Source organism: Egretta garzetta, unplaced genomic scaffold (assembly GCF_000687185.1).
Source record: "Egretta garzetta isolate BGI_Z169 unplaced genomic scaffold, ASM68718v1 scaffold663, whole genome shotgun sequence".
NCBI classification, from domain to species: Eukaryota; Metazoa; Chordata; class Aves; order Pelecaniformes; family Ardeidae; genus Egretta; species Egretta garzetta.
In genome coordinates this window covers 435,339-456,204 of record NW_009259122.1, presented here as the reverse complement: position 1 = coordinate 456,204, position 20,866 = coordinate 435,339, and the positions used below count along the sequence as shown (strand labels likewise).

Here is a 20,866-nt window from a genome sequence, read left to right as displayed (position 1 = left end):
GGGCCCGCTGGGCGCTGTCAGTTCACCGGGAAGCGTGGATGTGCTGATCCTTCTCGAACTGGGATTATGTTGGAGAATTTCTGGACAGTTGTTTGGTGGATTTGGTAAGCCTGCTGTTCATATAAGCGCTGTAAAGGAGGACCTATCCGTCTTGCATTTTCTCCATAATAGTGTTTTCCTTATAGCTGAGGGTTTGCTGTGGGCTCTCAAATTGCCTGGCTTTCTCCTTTCCCTCTTCTAGAGGGAAACCACAGGGGTTGGCACAAAATTTGCTATTCTTGTTTAGCTAAACAAAAGAAAAAGGCATTCCTTAGTTTTACACGCGGGGGGTCCCTGTTGGTCTCTTGCACAGTGTCTCGTGCACCCGAGGGAACACCTTTATGCTTCTAGGCCTTCTCTGTATGCAAAAGCACAGCACCAACTACACCCGTACAGCTTAAAGTGGTGCTTTTCTGGAGCAGCCCTGTGGTCTGGGGAAGGGTGTCGGAGGAACGCCAAGATCTACTGGTGTACACCTATGGGTGTGAAGATATCTTATACCTGAAGTCAGTACTACTCTGGTAAGCGGTGTTAAAAGCATGTTGAAAAAATAAAAACATCACCTTGAACTGCTGGAGTTATGTTGGCATAAAAATTTGGTCAGCCAGGATTTAAATTAGTGGTGCAGTATGCAGACCTCTAATAAACTTGTCACCGTGTTACTCATATAATTTTTAATTGAATAGTTGGATGTAGATCTTCACTTGAGTTTTTTGTGGGAGCTTAAAACTGAAGTCTGGGTAAAGTTCAGACTGTAGAGGCGTCTTGTTGTAATTCTGCAGTCCTGGGACTGTGTCACACAGCACTTGCGCAGTAATGTTACACAGCTCTTTCATGAAGACTTTTTTCCATAGAAATCACCTAGAGCTGTCTCAGTGCAAAACCCACCGTTGTGTCTTGTACACGCGTGTAGTATTGGCTGGCCACGTGGTTAGAGCTTTAAATTGAACAACACTGTAGTAAGTGGCAATGTAACAGGTGAGGCACGTTACTCTGAGAGCAGCTTTTTGTGAGAAGCAGCAGGATCCTCTCTGCTTCGTCTTGCTGGAAATGCCTCACTGAAGAGCTGGTAGATGGCTCTGTGGATCGATGCTATACCGATAGGTCGGTATTTCTCAGGCTGGAGGGCCTATCTGAACACTCTAGTCGTGGCCCCAAGCCTAACTGCTAGGCACGGTGCAAACAACTGTTTTCCAGGTTGTGCTTGTCGACTCGACACCCGGGTGAAAAGGTGGCATAGGCACTGAAGCGGGACTAAGTGAGAGGCTGCAGCTTTTACAAGTAGTGAATGCAGGTACGAATTGTTTTTAGTGAGCAGGTGTAGCATTCTGTACCTATACTTGTGGTATCTCAAAATCCTCAGCTTAGTTAGGGGAAAGAGCAGGGAAACTTCTTCCCAGAGACCTGGGGGTATCCACCCAGAAACAGGAGATTCAACGCCCCGTTTGCCTGCCCGTAGGCACGACTGCTCTGGCTAGTCCTTCCGGTGGCCATGGCGGGCTCCGGGGGCTGGGGTGCTTGTCCAGCACGGCAAATGCTCCTGCAGCTGGGGCCTGGCTCCTGCTCACCGGCGCAGCACCGCCAGTTGGAGCACTTCTGGCTCTGATTTAGTCTCACCAGTGTTCGTACGGCCAGTGCTCTCAGGACAGGAGTTTCCTGGCTTCGAACTGTCTTTGCCCAGTATCCGGGAGGGAGACCGTTACAGCAGCCTGTTCGGCTCGCTCTGGCCATTTGGGTAACTTGAAAGCGTTTCCTGGCGGGTGCTCGGGTACAGCGCCCTGGCCGTGTTCCTTGGATTGCTGATGGCAAACTGCCTCTCTTACCCACGTTTTCATTTGAGCTGAGCAGCATCTCTGTAAGTGGTCTCCTTCACCTTACCTGTTGGTCTGTGACTGCTTCATCTCATCCTGAGGACCCCTAATGTGCCTGCGAATCAAGACAGAGCAGCAAGCTGGTCCATCATCCTCTAAGCCATCTTCTCTGAGGAGGAGAGCTACTGCCTCTGCTGTTGGGAATGATTTAATGAATTTAGGACTGTGTGTGATGATCAGGGCAAGTGTGTGAGTAGCCATATCTTTATCCAGAGCCAAATGCTAGCCTTATCTCTATTTACATTATCTATTGTCTTACCCAGTTTGTGCTCTCTGAAGAGTATTTCTATGCTGATAAATACATAATTTCTTACTCAGGTGACAGGAGGTTGTAAAAATTCAGTATTACAAGAATTTCATGTGTGACGATGCCTCCTGTAATGTTATGGTGCATTAATTCATGACATTGCTATGTAGTGTTTAACTCAATGAGCTATTTGGGAAGGCTCTTTTGTACGGTGCATATTCATGTCTGTAGCAGTTTGTTGATACTGAACGTTTCTGGGTTTGGTTCTCCCGTAGTAAAACTTGTAGGTTCTTGGCGTTACGTTTAGGACGGAGTAGTCTGAGTGCTAGACAAGATGGTGCTTGATCTTGCTTCCTCTCCCAGCTTACCAGAAGCCCTTTGAACTTACGCTGTAGAATCACTTTTAACTGGAGCCATGAAAAAATTATTCAGGAATATGAACTACTCTGAGAACAAGGTGTGAAATTTATTATGCAGCTCTCGATATTTTGCTCCTGTTTTATAGTGCCAATGCAAATACCAGGTATGAATGCAGCTTCTAATGGCTGAACAGAGCTCCTGCCCTGGATCAGAGTTAAGAATGCTGAACAACTGACAGCTTTATTCTGTGCTTTTTTAGTTGAAAAAGCCCTGCTTTTTGGTGTTTCCTCCAGCTCTCAGGTTAACGTGAATCCCTTGAAACACTGTTACCACTGCTGTGTTGTTCTGGGTAGCTACCTGTTGATTTCTACACTAGACTTTTCCCCGTATGCAAGTACTGAAACGATTTTATCCATCAAAAGAACATTAGAGGTGTAAAAAGCAACTTTGATTTTATGTTGCTTGTGATTTTTTTTTTTTCCCCTCAAGTCTTATATCTCAACAGACCTTGTGAAGTTTTAAGTTTTGTTCTGTTCCACTGCAGACAAATGGATTTCACATCAGTTTGAAACAGAAGCTTAAAAATGTCCTGACGGATCTTACTGTGCGTGCCCTCTTTTAGAGAAACTGCTGTAGAAAATAAAACATAGTTGAAGGGCATGTTTGCCTACAACGTACAGAAACTAGGGCTATTTACTTTAATTGTTTTTTTCTTCAACTTGGATTTTATGGTTTTTTGGTAGTGTACACGTATGCCATCACAGTTGGTGGATTAAAATGTAATTCAGTGTATTCATAGACTTCTGTTGTTGTGATTAACTTTTGTTTTCTTACCGAACAAAGAAAAACGCTCATGATTTTGCCTTTTAAACTTGAGCCATGTATTTGTGGAATACAAGCAGCAAACCAGGTTATTTGCAGGTGTCTTGTACGTTCCTTCAGTGGATACAGCCCAGCGTGGAGGGATTCAGACGCTGTGAGGGAGCGATGTTCTCTTGGCTATTAGCGTCGCATAAAGATGCGACAGAACCGGCCGTCCTGATCTGTGAGGTTCTTAGAGGCGCAAGCCCGTTCTGTGTGTGGCTGAAGCGGTTCTGTCTTTGAACTGGCGTCGCCGCGGCCCTTCGAGAGTGCAAGGATGCTTCCTGCAGCCAGGTCCCTTGGTAGGGTTTGAATGCAAAAGCCTAGGCTTTGTGGAGGTTGATACTATTTTAGAAAAAGCTTTTTACCTGTCACATGCGTGAGAACTTAACAGGCTTTTCTTTGAGTCCTGGCTGAACCAAAAGCACAGATGTCACCTCGTTCAAATTCCTTTGGTCAGCAGTGGAACTAGCGGAATCAGATCACCTGTAAGCAGTGGCGGGAAGGGAGAGGCGAAAAGCAGTTACTGACTAAGGGGTAACTGTGGGAATGCCCTCTTGGGGGGGCACAAGGAATTTTGGGCAGGGATGCTTCAAACTAGTGGCGTGCTGCTTGCCTGGCTGGCAGCCGCATACAACCTTTGAGCAAAGCCCAAGAGCAGGGTTTTGGTGGGAATCCTCAGCGCTCTGGTCCAGGCAGTGTGGGCTGAAGGGCGTTACTGTTTGCCACAGACGTTATCCTGGAGAGCGGAGCCCTCCTACGGCTGTGAGCTGTCCAGGAAATGTTGGTGACCAGTATGCAGAGCCGATCTTTACATCTGAGCTGACTGAAAACTGACTGTAGAAGAGAAGGAAAAAACGTATAGTCAGAGTTGACAGATCACCTCTAGCATTCTTTTTTTTTTTTTTCCCCGCCTAAACTGGGGAAGCTTACGCCCCCAGATGGGGGGGAGCTTCAGTCTGAGACCAGAAAAAAATACTTGGGGAAAAAAGACCAACTATTTTATCAATTTTTATTTTTACTCTTTCACCAAAGTATCTGATACCAGTCACTGTCAAGGATGGGTTATTGAATTAGAATTATCAAATTTGGTACTTGATGGGGAGAGGCAAATTTTCATTTTAAAATTAATGCTGTATCATCAGATGTTCATTGGAAAGATTTAATCATTACAGTTATTTAAGAATCTGCACAACGTAGCTTTTCCCTTAGAGAAATTACTCTGTGTTTTAAAAGTAAGTTCACCTCCCGTCTCTTAGGACGTCTTCATTACAAAAGGTGGCTTGGATACCACACGAACTTGATCAAAGGCTTGCAGATCTGAATTTGTCCTTTTCCCCTTACCCTAAGGGTAAGACTTACTGAAAAATTTGTTGCATTTGTTTTCCCTTGGTTTTCTCTTGTATATTTTAGTGAGAAAGATAAATACAATTCTATCTTCCCTTTTAACTAGAGTTAAAGTTGAGATATTTTAAATGGATTGCATTGCGTTACAGCGTGTACAGTTGCAGCGCAAGGTATTTGTTGCCTGCTGACTACAAGATTAAAGGTTGCAGGGTGCTCTGGCTTCTGTATTGCACACTTACAACAATAATAGACTGTTAGAGCTCGGCTTCTAGAAATAGCCCTTAAAAGTGCAGAAGGCTTGGAACCTGTTCCTGCTTGAAGTGTGGGGGTTTAGCGTGGTGAAAGAAGAGCTATAATAGGAGAATAAAACCCCAGCAGTAATTTCATCTCTTGCTGCCCTGTAGTAGGCCTTCAAAGAGTTGTCCAGTCACTTAGAATGTGGAGTGTCTCGTCCACGTTGGCAAGTGTCTGCGCAAACATTCATCAAACACAGAGAAAGGGCTTTGGCACGTCTTCACTAAAAATAAACTCATGTTTGACCAGTAGGAATACAGTTACTCCAGAAAAAGATTATGGCTGGACAATGTGATTTATTGCATCTTAATATAAATCTGAAAGCTATACTGATTCGTGTCGTTAGCTGCTTGACTCTTGGCAAATTCGATGGGTTTTTTATAAAGGTTTTATATTGCTACTATTGCTTAGGGAGCCCTAAGTACAGGAATATCTCATGTGCATATATAGATTTAAGTTTTATCATAAAAGTGATTTAAACTGCTATTTTTTTTTTATTTAATAAATTGCATTCTCCTTTTATGTGACAACATGCAAACCTCGCTACCTTTTGTGGTCCTGGGCATCGATGGCGAAGCCCTTGTGAACCTCCTCCTCGACTTTCTGTCATGTCAGTGCTTTTGGAGTTTACCTTCGCAAGAGTGGGGCAGAACAAAGCCTTTTGAGGTTTTACAGAGTGCTCACTATTTAAAAGGGCTATGCATACTTACGTGTATGTGTTAAAAAAAAAAAAAACAAAACACAAAACCAACCAAAAAACCAAAAACACAAACAAAACCCTAGTGATGAAAGGCGCCCGCTTTGCCTAGGAAAGCGAAGCAGAGGCCGTAGTGTGACTGCCCTGTGGTGATGCCGCAGCCCGGCTGCGCGGGAGGAAGCTGGTGGCTGATACAGAAAATCAGCCATGGGGCTGTTTGATCTTCATTTGGGATCTCATTCAGTGGTCTGCTTTAATACATCGGAGTTTACAATATATTTTTAAAAACAAACTAAAAGTGCATTAGTCATTTCTGGCAGTGGTTCCACGTGGCTTTGTCAGCGTAAGTCATTTTTGTGAAAGCTCGAGCTCGGTACTGCAAGGTGCTGAGTGTCTGCTGTGGGACTCCAGTGCGCACGAGTGGATCTTTGCTGGACCTGCTCCGGTGGCTTGGCCTTTACCTGGAACCACTTCCGAAAAGCTGAGTTTCGGAAACACGTTTGTAGCGAAAGGTCCAATGTGAGAACGGTACTCAAGAGACTGAAATAAAGCAGCAACACACTGCAACTTCAAAAGTGGTATAACCTAACTAGTATCGCTGTGTTTAAGCCTGCAGCGTGTGCTGAAGCTCTGGCTTCGGCTAAGTGTTGTAGATATAGGGTTGTTTTCCTTTGGTGGGGATTTTTTTTTTTTTTTAAAGGCATCTTAAATTTAAGGGTATTGGTCTGTTTAGTATATTATTTGAGTATCGGTTTAAGCCAAATGTGATGCTCTTGTATTTTTTTTTTTAAAGGCATAACTCTGAAGCTGGTATCTTAAGTACCCTTACGAATAACTGTTCACGTTCACTGTCAGCAAGCAGCAGAAGATGGACTTTGACTTTCAGGGCAGATGAATTTGTGCTCTGAAGCGTTAGTTCTTTTTTCTAATGATCATGTAATTGGACGCTAGTTATCCTTTGGAATGGAAAGCTTGAGCTCATACGCTCCTAAACCACTTGGGTTTTGGCTGAGGATAGCTTATCACGTTGAGAGAGGGGTTTGGTTTTTTTTTTTTTTTTGGCCTTTCTTCCCCATACTCCCTGAGAAGGAGCCATGTACTTGGAAATTACAGCAATGAACAGAATATCCAAGTTTTTATTAGAATGCAAGGTAAACTACAAGTGAAATCTTTGTGCCATGTAAGAAATCCAATCCTGACTTAAAAGTCAGGACTTTTATTTACAAAGCTGTAACGTTAGGAGCCTTTTTGCTTTGAACTGAATTTGGATCGAGTGCAAGAGCTGTATGATTGCTCCCTCCCGATCAGCAGTTAGTTTTGTGTAACTAATACCCTTGGAATACTGAACGTGCTTCTCCTCATCAAAAAATATCCTTGGGAATCCCTCTGTGCTGATAAATTGAACTATCACAAGTTCTCCATCCCGTTCTGCGCTGGAGCGAAGGATGCCTCTTGGCCTGGGCAGGAGGCCTGGAACTGCAGAGCGCTCGCCTTGGCTACTCGCTCCCCGCCTGCCTCCAGCTACATTACTTACCCTTTTTTTTTAGCTTCAGTTGCTGCACCTGTGAAATGGAGACAGAGCCTCTTCGCAGGAATGTTTTGCAAATTATGTAGGTGGGGTTGAGCACCTTCAAAGTGAAAAATCTCTAAAAACCCCCCACTTTAAAGATATTTTGGTGTGTAACTCCCTGCAGTGATGGCCCAGCCTAGTTCTTGGCTGCCATCGAGAGGCACCTCAGGAGATCCCGTTCCTGGCAGCGGGGTCTTGCTCCCGCCCTGCGCTCGCTGGGCTTTCTGTTGGATCCCTCGGGTGGGACTGGACGCCTGGTGGGCATCTAACGGCCCGTTCTGCCACGCCGGTGGAGGCAGTTACTCTATCAAACTTGGTAGCCGTGGGCTTTATTTAGGTGTCTCAGTTGCCCTTTTTGAGTAGGTGTAGCATGCTCCTATTCAGAGGAGATTTTTTTTGCTTTTTAAAAAACAAAACCTGGTTTAAATAGGAAGGTGCCCCATCTTACAGCTGTACATGAGTTTGCTATGCCCTTCAACGCTCTCTCCAAATATGCAGTAAGAATACCCATTTTTTATTTCTGTGATTGCTTTGTTGGCAGGATTTTTGTGATGATTTGACTCAGTTTTGTTACAATGTACCTAGAATGAAGGTGAGTTTAAAGTAAAAAAAAAAAAAAAAAGAGAGAGAAAGTAAGTGTTGGTTTCAGTGTCTAACTGTCCCAGTGGGTAGAGAAAGTCCAATTGCTTGGGAAAATTATAAAAGGTACTGATTTAAAAATATTGACGGTATTGATTATTGATTTTTTTTTTTTTTTGTCCAGTAAAACATTTCTAGTTACAATATTGTCTGCTTTCACTAGAACAAGTTGAAATCATCACAGAAGGATAAAGTGCGTCAGTTTATGGTCTTCACACAGTCTAGTGAAAAGACAGCGGTGAGTTGTCTGTCTCAGAATGACTGGAAGTTAGATGTTGCAACAGACAACTTTTTCCAAAACCCTGAACTTTATATACGAGAGAGTGTTAAAGGATCATTGGACAGAAAGAAGTTAGAACAACTGTATAACAGATACAAAGGTGAGTACCCTGAGTTTTAAGGCTTACTTCCTAGTTGTATGCGTGTATTCTTAATTACAGTGTGCCACTGCGGCTGTGCTCTTGTGCTTGGAAATCTTAACTGACTCTTTCAGCTCTGTTTTTCTTTTACTAATAATACAAGTTAGAAGGGGAATATGTGTAGGCTTCTGCTTCACAAGGACTACATGTGGTTGCGTTATGTGCTCTGAATATATGTGCGTTTATATAAGATATGGGACCAGAAGTGGAGTTGGGTGTTCAGTGAGGAAATGTAATGGTTAACGTGGATTTGAGGTGATTCTTCTGGGGAAAGCATCACTCGGGACTCGTCCTGACAAAGTGAACAGTTGCATACCAAGGATGGATTCTACCTTAATTTTTGTTCACCTTGTGCTTATTATCAGATAGCTACAAACAGAGTGGAAAAGAAAACAAAGTCTCTTCATCTGTTATATAGCCACTGTTCAGCTGATGATATCCTGCCACAAACAGTACAGTAGAACAAATTCTGTGGTTTAGCACTTTAAAAAAATCTAAAAATGAGTGCTACATTTTCCGTCAGTTTTCATACATGTGCATAATCCAAATACCATTTTCCTGAAATCTTTGTTGGCTTGCAGTAGTAGATTTTTGTTAGCGCACTTGAAATGCGAGCATCTCGCTTCCAGCGCCGTTGCCGATTCCTTCATGGAAGGAGGAGTGTGCCTGGCCGACTGGGAATCGGTGTGGGGCAACATAGCTTTCCTCTTGGAGGTCACCGCGTCTAATCTCATGCATGCTGGTGATGCCAGAAAATGCGTAAAACTAATGTCGCCTTGGTAGTTTGTGGGCAGGTTTGATATTTGTGTCAGTTCAGCTTGCAAATGGACACTGCAGAGTTGATTATAATGGTACGCAGAGCAGCAGTGTTGCCAAAGATGCCAATAATTAAGTGTGCTGGTGGGAAAGGAGCACTGTGCTCTGTATGGAATGAGTCAGAATATCATGCGTATTACTGGGCAGAAAACAAATGTTTGTGGTGCTTTTTTCTCTCAATGAAAATAACGTAAGCTTCATTGTATGGGAGTCTTTGTTGTAGTAACTTCCTCAATTGTTAAAGCTTAGCCATTGAAAATACTAATTTAATTTTGGTTTTAAAATAGTCATTTATAAAGGCTGATCCCAAAAATGGCTTCTTGAAAATGCTTGCTTATCTTAAGTACTCATGTCAAATAAATAGTCTTTTTCAAAAATCTGTTTTTCTTGATACTTGCTTTTATATCCCAAAGATCCTCAAGATGAAAATAAAATTGGTATAGATGGTATACAGCAGTTTTGTGATGATCTAGCTCTTGACCCAGCCAGCATTACTGTACTCATCATTGCATGGAAATTCCGAGCCGCAACACAGTGTGAATTTTCAAAGCTGGAATTCATGGATGGAATGACCGAGCTGGGGTAAGTGTGCAGTAAGTATGAAGACACTGACAGCGTAGTCCAGAACGTGTGGTCAAACAGCCCTGTTTTGGGGGGTTCAGAATCACGTTGTCCTTTCAGGTTTCAGAGCCTTTTCAGAGTCTAGCAGAACTCGTCTGCCTTTGTAACAGGACATCCCCTGTCTGTGCTGGATGCTTAGCGACCAAAAAGAGGGAGGCAGCTTTGAATGCTACTTGCCTTGCTTGTGTGAGGATTTCGGTGGCTTGCTGTACAGCTACTTGAGTAGGTGAAGCAGGGATGTTGGCCCGCAGTCTAGCAGACCTGGGTCTTCTCTGCCTTACGAGAATGTAGTGGTCTGTATCGCGTTTGTGTAAAAATCTCGTGGATTATAGGATCTGAGGTATCAAGCTAGCATGTGCAAATGGCAATGTGAAGAAAGGCATTTATTTGGTGATGTAGGTGCAGACTAATTAAAGGCTTCCTGAATTTTGTTCTAATAATTGTATTGTTTTCCACAAAAAAATTATAAATTTTTTATAAATTTTTATTTCATTTTGCCATAAAATACGAGGTATGAATTAATAATAAAAAATAAACATGCTTTTTAAAATGCAGATGTGACAACATAGAAAAACTGAAGGCCCAGATTCCTAAAATGGAACAAGAATTAAAAGAGCCAGGAAGATTTAAGGATTTTTATCAGTTTACTTTCAACTTTGCAAAGAATCCGGGACAGAAAGGTTTAGGTATGTATTCTTAATCGCAAACATTTGCTTGTAAATATGGGAAATGACTGATTAAAACAGTAAGTGAAAATATTACCATGATCCAATGAGTCTGAAAGATAGCCACCCTTGGGATAAAATACATCTCTGTTGTGAAAGATAGATACTGATTTAAAGTGTTCAGATTGATAGAAATACCTGCATCGTTAGTATAGACTACAAAATTTTACGTGAGAGGGTTTATTCTTTCACTGCAAGTGTGTGCGGTTTTCAGCAAGCACAATGGATTATGGCCTTATGTTAAAGGCATAATTGCATGACTTGGAGAACTTGCAGCACTGAACAGATCAATTGAATTTTCGCTTTTAGGATCAATTTAAGCTGTAGAACTGGTTTCCATGTAAATACATTTGTACAGTCTCTTGTAACGCCAAAAATGCTTGCAAATGTCTTGGCAACATAGAATTGGAATTGTACAAATAGATTTGTGTATCTTGGGCTTGATGCCTGTCGTTGTTGTGCTGTTGGTAATAGGTGCCTACCTACAGCCTCTTCTTTTTTTTTTTCCCCTTTTTTCCCCTCAGCTCACTGAATGCTTTTTTTTTCATTATTTTAGAGCTCTCCTGCTGATTATGCTTTTGATTAGTGTAACAGGTGAAGTGGAAGAATCATTATTAAAAGTAATTTTTTTGGCAAACAAAAACCAACACCAGAAACATGACAAAACACCACAGTTCAGATGGAACTAAGTGAACAAACTGTAGATCTGTCTATTCAAAACAGCAAAAATGAGGGAACAAAAATGTCTTTAAAGCAGTAATGTTAACCAACCGGAAAGCACATTCATTTGTGTGCGGTGTAGTTGAGATGTTAACCATAATCAGTATTTCATGGCCGTGTAACTGTTAACTTCTTAGGTTAATTGTTCTGCTTTTGAGAAGAAATAAAATGCTGAAAAGCCAGTAGGCTCTTCCGTGGCAGCTTGTGAATTTATTCTTCTCAGTAATGAAAATGCCTTAAACTGACCTCCACGGACCAGCTTTGCATTCAGGCACTGTGAAGAGATGAGCACTCTGCTTTGGTGGTGCTGTCTCTTATATGTGGACCAAATTTTGGCTTAAAATGAATAATGAAAAATAAGTAAATAAGCAAAAGCTCCACATCTTGGTTTGGGCTCTGTCGTTCTTTAACATCTTCCTGTATCCCGTCTTTTGTTTTCAGTTGGATTGTGAGTTTCATTGTCTTTGAAGAAGCTAAAAGAGCACTGCTAAACTGTTTAAAAATACTTGCACGTGCGTGTAGTCAGATCTGAATCCTGCAAATAAATGAAAGGGCTGTTTCTTATTTCTTGCAGAAAGTCATACTCAATTTTTTTTAGGCTGCTACAACGAGGAAAACGTGGACAGTGATTGCATTGAGAGAGGATAGAAGTTAGGGTATGGAGAGTGTCAGTGTGGAGTCAGTTCTGCAGTGCCAACGATTGGGTTTGTTGCCTGGGGTTTTTTACGGTTACTGTTGTAACATTTGTACCTTGTTCTTAATCTTTAAACAGCTTCACACATTTTGCAGAATCCCTGTAAGGTGGTAAAAGTGAAAGGACATATCACAATGATATCATAATTACATTATCATTTTTAATGATATTTTCTCGAAGCTTCAGAATAACAGAACTGTTTGATGCAGCACTTGTGTCTTATTTTCTTCTCCATATTTCTGAGGTATAAGGGAGACTTGCATTCTTTTTCTGAATTTTTTTTCCCCCTAGTCCTGTATGGAAATGCATCTTTTGAGTATCCCAGATGGAGCAGGCTTCAGTAAAAATTATTTACTAGGAAAACTAAGTCCCTTGCTTTATTTCTCGTTCATCTTAAAGTTTCTTTATGCAGGTTAAGCTCTAGCAGTGACAAAGACAAGCATAGTTTTCTCAGATTCATATAGCATACACATAGTGTAAGTTGGTTTTTTTTGGTTTTTTTTTTTTTTTTTAAAAGTCTGAGTCTGGAAGTGATGTAGAACTAAGTTTAAAATCTGGATGTTTACCAACCCTTTTGGTGCCAAGAAATGCACAGTTCTAGGCATGAATTAACAATAGTGCAGAATAATTCTGGAAACCCTGAAGAAAAAGAATATTGAGAGAAGTACGGTGCTGAAAAGGAAGTGCTCCTAGTTAGGCAGTTGGCTTTGGAGTGTCTAAACAGCTGCTTGTAGGAACTTGTAAATTGATTTTAATGTATATTGGTCTCTAATCTTCCAAATGTTGTGTAGTAGTTCAGGCACTGTTCTGCAAACGCATTTCCTCTGCACAATTCCTTACTACCATGTAAGTACTGTGGATGTCTTAAAAGTTCCCGTGATATTTGCTTATCGTTTGAGAACACCTTTTAGCTGGTGTTCATCTCAGACATTCTCTGCTTCTCTTGCACCTCTGGATAAAACTCAAACTGGAGCACGTATCTTGATACTTTCATATTTGATCCATGAGGACTGCCCTGAGCATTCTTTCACTTCCTTATGAAAACCTAAAATTCTATCTTTACTTTGGATTTTGTGATGTCATAAAATTTCTTTTAAAACATGCACTTTGTCCTAAGGCATCACAGCTTCGTGCTTTACGTGTCTGGACTCGCGTAATGAGTTTGAGGTTGCAGCATCCCGAGATCTGTCTTTTAAAGGCCCTTGCTTACCCACAAGAATAATCTCAAGATTGTGCAAGCACGCTGAAAGGCGCCGTTTGTGTACAGTGTTTGTTTATAAACCACTGTAAATGTGCAGCGATTCGGTGACCTTGCACTTTTTGGTATGCCTGCTATGAATGCATCCCAAGGAAATAAAACCTAGGTTTCTAATCTGTTTCCTGGAGGAACCGATCAGCTTCACCTGAAGTTTGTGTCTGTTCACTTTTAGGCAGACAGTAGTTTTAGCTGAAAGCTGAAGTGCGCGGGTTTGCACCTGAACCTTCTGTCAGAGAGCAGTACCTAGCCTTTACACTCGTTAGTAAGCGGTCCCTTTCGCATACCACTTCTTTACTGCGGGGTACTGACTGCTGTTTCGTTAGCCTCTGCTCCTTGGAACTCAGACTTGCTTTTGGCTGAATGCACATCCCTTTGCAGCTGTGGAAAGCCCTCCACAAATTTTATTCTTTACTTTGGTCAGGACACATTATAATGTGAATGTGCTGTTTGAGAAGAACTTTTAATATCAAAGATACTAAACAATTCATAAATCCCCCCATCACCATCTATTTTCCCTCCAGCAATGCAGAAGTTCATACTTTGTTTTGTTTGCTGTTGATTTCAGCTCTCAAAATCCACCTCCCTGGTTTTTTAAATAGTTTGGGCATCTGGGGCAAGGGAGTGGTTTTCTTGGGTTGTGTCAGGTTTTCCCTTTTTCTTTTTCCCTGAGGCGCAGTTGATCACGTGCTTCTCTCTGCTCTCGCAAGAGGAGTGTTTGTGGAGGCAGAGATTTGCTAGACTGCCAAATATTGCAGAGCTTTTGTTAAAAAAAGAGGACACAACGGGGTAGCCCGTTGAGGTTGCTGCGCGTACTTGGCGGTGGATGCTGAATTCGGTCAGACGAGGGTCAGCAGCAACGAGCTGTGCAGCACAGAGCTGCTCGTGGCCGCCTGGTAAGGGAGGTGGTGCTAGGCAGAGATTTGGAGCTCAGCTACGGCGCTGACTCTTACCAGCTAACGCGTTACTGTATGCCACTAATAAACAGCACGCGCGCATCCCTTCAGCCTTGGGTGAGGCTTGGGGTTGTGTCCTCATGTGCCAGCCTAACCAGTCTCTCTTTCTGCTCCGCTGTAACAGCACCGCCGCTGAGGGCAGCACGCCGTTGCCTGACCCGCAGGAGGTTGTTCCTGAACTCTGTCGGCTCAGGTTTCTCAGGCGTCCTGAGAAACAGATTCAAAACAAGCAGGAACTTAACAGGAGTCTTTGAGGGGAACCCCAACCCACCACCCCCATCCCCAAAAAAACCCCAGCCCAACCAAAAAAGGACCAAACCCAAACAAACCGACTATGAATCATCTGCTTGCACAGTACCTAAAAGATGTTTTCAGAAGGGAATCTGACTGCAGAAATGAACACTGACAAAAGCCGTGTTACAACACCAGCACACGTAACAAGGTTGCTCTAAAAATGAAATAAATAAAAAGTAAATTGTATTTTATATATTAAACAAATGAAAGCAGATCTTACCTCAAAATACTACAGCTTTTCTTTTCTAGTCAGTAGTATTTCTAAGACAAAAATATTCCCTGAATTTTAGCTAAAATATTGTTAGATAGCAAAAGGCACATGAAATATCCTTGCATGTTTTGGATGTGTTAGGTATTATATGGGTAATTCTCAGTTCTTCTACAGTCAAGTGATAGTATCAAAATTTGTGTAACACTTTATGGTTGCCTTTTTGTAACGGATCCATGATTATATTTGCATTTATGAATATATGGTTCATCTTGGTGTTAGATACCTGTGGAGATGATGTATTTGAAATGTGTCTCTCTGAGAGTAATCTATTTTAATATTACAGATTTAGAAATGGCCATTGCCTACTGGAATTTAGTACTTAATGGAAGATTTAAATTTCTAGACTTGTGGAACAAATTTTTGTTGGTAAGTTCAAATCTTTACTGCAGTAATTTCAAAACTGGGAAGATAAATAAGTTTAAATTATTGAGTAGATGAAATAGACTATTTTGATCCAGATACTGCGCTTTGTTCTGTACAAGAGTAATCTGTTTGGGGGATGGGGACGTGTCCAAGACAGTAAAAATAAATGTGCATAAGGGGTTTTGATTTATGTTTTTTTAAAATATAAATTTTCTACCCCTCCAAACAGGAACATCATAAAAGATCAATTCCTAAGGATACCTGGAATCTTCTTCTAGACTTTAGTACAATGATAGCAGACGATATGTCTAACTATGATGAGGAAGGTAAACACTTCCATTTTCTGTCATTAACTTCTGTGTTTTGTGCTGCACTTACACTGTGTGCCTGCTTTGGCACAGCTGTCTGATAACAGCGTAACTGGAGTGGCACCGGTGATCCAAGGTCCTGCTAGAGCTGCTTTAGTGCATGCTGTTATCATCTGTTTAAAAAAGAAATGCTGAAACTTTCTTAAACCCTGTATGAGCTCAGATACTAATTCTTTATTCTTAAGACAAGCCCCGATATTTGTCCATTTAAAACCCCACAGATTCTCTGTCAGCGTAGTCCTTGGCTTCGTGGCCTGCACGTTCCTTGGCAGGGTCCTCTGGTTATTGCATTTCTCAGCTGAGACTGTTCTTCAAGTCTGGTTGTTTCGGTTCATGTGAAGATCAGACATGTAATAATGCTACAGTGACGCTGGCAGCGTGCAGGGGTTACTAACCATAAGTTATTTCCTACCAGATGTGTTTCTTGTAAACTTTTGTATTGATCTTTCCTCTTCCAGTCCATCTGTAGCCAAGAACAGCTAATTACCTTCAGTCGTTGGCGGCAGATCAGTTCAGTGAGTGGAGGAAACTGTAAACTTCTGACAGAGCAGAGGGGAGCAACCTTCTACAACTTTGCTAAACAATTATGGACAGTTCTCATTCCCTTATCATTGAGCAAATGCGCTGCTGCCCACCGTAAACCAACGTAGTTTAGAAAGATTAAAGGCAGAAAACATGTTTTAACGATTTGGAATAAAAATATTTTAAGGGCGGGGGGGGGAACCCAGTCCACAATTAGTTTTAACCTTCACGTGACTGGGGACCTCTTTGGATATGGCTGCCGATAATATGTAAAATATTGATATGCATTTTAACTGCCTCTTGGTAAGGAACGCAGAAGAGTATACACAGTGTAGTACCAACCTTCTAGGGCCTTAGCCAGCAGTGCAGTACATCAGGGCATTTTCACGGTGTTTTTTCAGGTATGGCCAAGTACGCTGAGTCTGACCCATGAGCATCACGCAAGGTCAAATCGGGAGCAGTAAGTGCTCTAGTACGTTACGATGTGGCGCTGCTTACGGCGTGGGCTGCTTCGTCCCGTGTTCAGTGTTTTTAAGCAGCTATTGCCATCCTGGAGATCAAGTTCTGGTGCCAAAACCAGGACAGTTTTAAGCTAGAATTTTTGTCAGCTTTTTTTCTCTTCTTCTGTTTTCGGGCAGGAATTAAGTACAGCCCTTGAAAGGGATGTGCATTAACTGGGCTTAAAGGAAGTAGAAATCTTTTAACCAGTGCTTAGATATCAAGCAAGAAAATCAAATTCAGTTTTTTGCTTGAAGCTCTGCCTGGTTAAGGCTGGAAAGTAAATAACTTGTTTAGATCTGAAGCTTTAAAAAGAATGCCTTGTTGACCCAAGTTCTCATCTTCTGGTCTCTTTTTGTTTTTTTCTTTTAGGGGCATGGCCAGTTCTTATTGATGACTTTGTGGAATTTGCACGCCCTCAAATTGCTGGGACAAAAAGTACGACAGTGTAGCACTAAAGGACCCCTCTAGAATGTACATAGTCTGTACAAATACCTGCAATGGAAAATTGCACAGTCAATTTCTGCTGGCTGGACTGAACTGAAGATCAATCCTCACAATATGGCTGAGGGTTGAGACAAACCTTTAAGGATACATCTTGGACCATATCATACTTCATTCTTCTACTGGTGGTTTGGGCTTTTCTTCTAGTCTGGACCACTCTTGCCCATTAAAATTCCAACATTGTGGATTTCATCACGGAATTTTTTTTTTTTTAATTTTTTTTTTTTTTGGTGGACCACCCTAGTTTCATCTCCCACAAGTCCTAGGAGCTTTATGATTATTTTGAGGTTTCTGGTTTCACATAAAGCACAACGCTGGTCATCATCAGACAACTGTTGTATGACATCTGAATTATACAGATCAACATCAAAACAATTTTTAAAAGAATCCTTAAATATACACTTGGGGCTAGTTGCAAAGACTGCGTCGATAGCACTTCCTGTAAGAGTGATATATTTAAGTGTACTGGGATACGACTTGGTTTTTCTTTTTTTTTTTTTTTTTTTTTTTTTTCTGGAAAAGTACAGGTATCGTCCAGGTGAGCTTGAGTATCTGGCAGAAGCAATCACAGACATAACCAGCAAAAGCCAAGGCTGTTGGTACTGGGGTGTCCGGGTGCCCGTCTGAGCTGGCTGGGCGAGCAGCTGGAGTGCGACACAACTGAAGCACGCGTGTGTAACGCTGCGGTCAGCCTCCGCTGCGCGCCGCTGAGAGACGCTGCGAGCGTCGCGACAGAGCCCGGGGTGCTCGAGGTTCTTACCTGAGGAACCCGATTCCATTACCATTTCGAAATGCTTATCTGTCTGTCAAAGAAAGGCTTCATTTCTGTGGAAACCTAAAACTTGAATACACTGAATTTGTGTCTTACGCTTGCTACACAGTGCAGTATTTTAAACCGAGACAGGGAATTTTTATGCTTGAGGTATGATGAAGCAAACGGCCCTGTTGCACAAGAAGCCGGTGAGTTTGGTGTGAACCTAGGTTTTAAAACCATTATCCTGAGAAGTGAGTTACGCCTTTGTAGCACATAGGTACTGCCATTGTGGATGACACCCATTTTTTAATTCTTCTGTTGAGTTTTCCTTAAATTGATGCATCGCTGTGGTTGCCAAATACAGAAATTGAGAGTAAAGCTTTCCCAAACCAGCACAGATCAGCTATGAGATACTACACTGGCTTTGTTGGCTTAAATTATTTTGTCGATCCATCACTACAGTTTATTGTTTTACTGCATTTAACTGAATCAGTTGTTCTGGTCAAAGCAGGTTTTATCAGATGCAATTCTTCTTTATTTTTAATATTACGAGAGCTCTTGAGCTGCTTTTGTCCTAAACGTGGTCTTTTACTCCTCACTTTAAGTTCCTTATGAAGAGATTTGATAAACACTGCTCTGTAGAACAAGCTGGGAACCACCAAGCTCCGGGAACAGACGACTGTAGTTACCAGGCAGGAGAGGGTGAAGCCCGTGCCCTGGACAGCCCCGTGGTAAGGCCCAGTTATTTTGAAAGGAGCGATTGGCGCTTGCGTTGAACAGCAGAACACTTTTATGCAGATACTAAAAGTATTTTAGGAAAAAATTGACTATTAAAGTGCTCGGAAAGCTTGCATGTGTTCCCTGAAGCTGACGGTGAGGCGAGCTCCCCTGCCAGCGCGTGCGCGGTACGAAAACCCAGCGGTGCGTTTGCTTCAGGGATGCAGCTCCCCAAACCCAGTGCTGACTGGCGCCAGCTACCAGGACTGGCCAAAAGGCGCGTGGTTTGCCCAGTTTTGTGTAAATATATACGGGGACTTGAATTTGCGGGGGTGCGTGTGGAAAAAAGCTCTGCAGGGTATCTGTGCGTGCTGTTTCCTGTCTCGAGGGCTCTGGTGCAGCTTCAGATGGACAAGTTCACGTCCGTGTGTCGGGAGGGGAGGGGGGCCTGGCTTCTCATCCCAACACAGACCTGTCCCTCGGGAAGGTCTGAGCTTGGGTGGTGGCGTGGTGCCCCAGGGTTTTAACGAATATTCCTTTTGGATGCAAGATCCTTTCAACAAAATAGTGTTGTCATCAGTGTGGTACTACATGCTTATAATTACTGTGTAATTATAAAGAAATGCATAAAACTTTGACTAATTATGGTGCAGGAAAGGGTTATTTGTGCTGTGATGGCATCCTCAGTGTTTTTCAAAACGAGTGACTGAAGTTGAAAGCGACATCGCTCTGACGGGGGGTGTCCTGAGGGCAAAACGCCTGGCAGCATCGCGCCCTGCTCAGATGGGGCCATGGGGATTTTTCCTTTATGTATTTGTGTGGGTTTTCTTTTTTTTTTTTTTTTTAAAGAATGCAAGCAGTTGCTTACTTGGGTCGCTTTAACGTGTAAGTGCTTATCTCTTCCATTTGATGATCTCCCCTTCAGTGGATCAATTTAATTTTGCCAAATGTCAAGAAAAAGAAAGGTGAACATCAACTTTGTAACCTGCTTTTATACATTAAAGATGTACACAATGAGAAGTGCCCTGATATAAAACACTTAAGCTCGAGATTATATTTAGTAGAAAAAAAAAAAGAAATCATTCCCGTCTCTGTAAGTTGAAGTGTAACTGCTTACAGTCCCTCTCGTGACAGACAGAGGCAATAAAGCTCCAGTGAAATCGCCGTGGCTGAGGCTTCTCAGGCAGCGTGGCAGTGTGTTATTTGTGCCGGCGGCTCTAGGACGGGGGGCCCAGCTCCCCCAGCTCCCCGGCGGGGAGGGGGCTGAGCCTGGGACGAAGCCGCCACGCAGGGCGGTCCCTTCGGCGTGCCTGACGTTGGACGTGGCGTTTCTGTTGATCACCCTGTTGATAAGTAACGTACGATTGCTTCAAAACTGCTCTACAACAGAATCCATACTGAGACATCCTTATTTAAGAAAAATACAATTTTTAAAAAATGCATTTAATAATCTTCTGTCATTCACCCTTCATTTAAGTGGTGCCAGCAGTCCCTCTCTCTCTGTCGATTTTATTTGAGTAGAGCAGACCGACTGTGCTCGGGCTTTAAACCTGTGGTGCCTCTCGGGGAGGCGGCCGCACCACTAAATGCGTGATGAAATTATGTTACCGATGGGAAATGGGCCGGAGCTCAGTACCACTCAGCGGGTGCTGCACCCGTGCACAGAAGTGCCTGCCTGAGCAAAGGGGGTGTCAAGACTGCCGCCACTCAAACCCAAGCCTGGGCTTGGAGACTGCTACGACACTCGACGCCCTGCCGCGGGACGTTCCCCCACCAGCGTCCGGTGCACAGAAGCTGCGGAACCACAGCCCCGCTGTTGTACGTGAGCTTACAGCCGGTTCTTGTCTAAGCTAAGCTCCGCGCTGCGCCTTCAGAGTATGAAATGTCAAGGCCTCCCCCCAAGCGTTCAAAGGACAAGGGCAGCGGCCAGGATGATCCCGTAATGGGCCGGGGATGCCGGCGTACTTTCCTCTAAGAATTGCATAATTAAAACAAGGACTCAGCTAGAAGTGGAAGTTTTATTTAATAAATATAATTTTCATAAGCCATTTTTTAAAACAACTGCTACTGACCAAGCTGTACAATAAGCAAGCACCTGGACTCGCTGTCAGAGAATCAAAAATAAGGAGGCGGCCACAGCGTCACAGGTCAAAAAAAAATCTTTGTACTAATCATTGCTACGGTTTCCTGTTGTCAATGCCCCTTATTGGCCTAAAATTAAGGCTCAACACCTTTAAAAAGGTCCTGCTGGCAGAGCTTACATAATTCGTGGGTTTGGTCTTCAAAAAAAAAAAAAAAAAAAGCAGAACTTGCTCACAGTGAAAAAGCAGGAGTCTGGGTGAGTTATTTTTGTATGTGTAGGCCCTGAAATCTCTCCTGGGACCTTAACTGGGAGCTGTAAAAATATATTCATGGCTGCACTAATGAGATCTTACTTACACCCG

General features: G+C 42.6%; 1 protein-coding gene across 2 annotated transcripts; it reads left to right on the top strand.

The window, feature by feature from the left end:
* The first annotated feature begins 6 nt into the window (after nucleotides 1-6).
* On the top strand, nucleotides 7-19,645 carry DCUN1D1 (defective in cullin neddylation 1 domain containing 1). 2 transcript variants are annotated; one of them, XM_009635533.2, is made up of 7 exons: nucleotides 7-2,099; nucleotides 8,089-8,305; nucleotides 9,574-9,742; nucleotides 10,337-10,467; nucleotides 14,980-15,062; nucleotides 15,289-15,385; nucleotides 16,820-19,645. In XM_009635533.2, exons 2-7 carry the CDS (start codon nucleotides 8,131-8,133, stop codon nucleotides 16,897-16,899), a joined length of 735 nt encoding a protein of 244 aa, XP_009633828.1. In that variant the 5' UTR covers nucleotides 7-2,099; nucleotides 8,089-8,130; the 3' UTR covers nucleotides 16,900-19,645. The 2 variants fall into 2 exon arrangements, 1 of the variants encoding a protein (XP_009633828.1); XR_004841577.1 differs by lacking the exons at nucleotides 7-2,099; nucleotides 15,289-15,385; nucleotides 16,820-19,645 and adding an exon at nucleotides 14,256-14,573 and having other exon boundaries at nucleotides 8,091-8,305; nucleotides 14,980-15,063.
* Nucleotides 19,646-20,866: the final 1,221 nt, after the last annotated feature.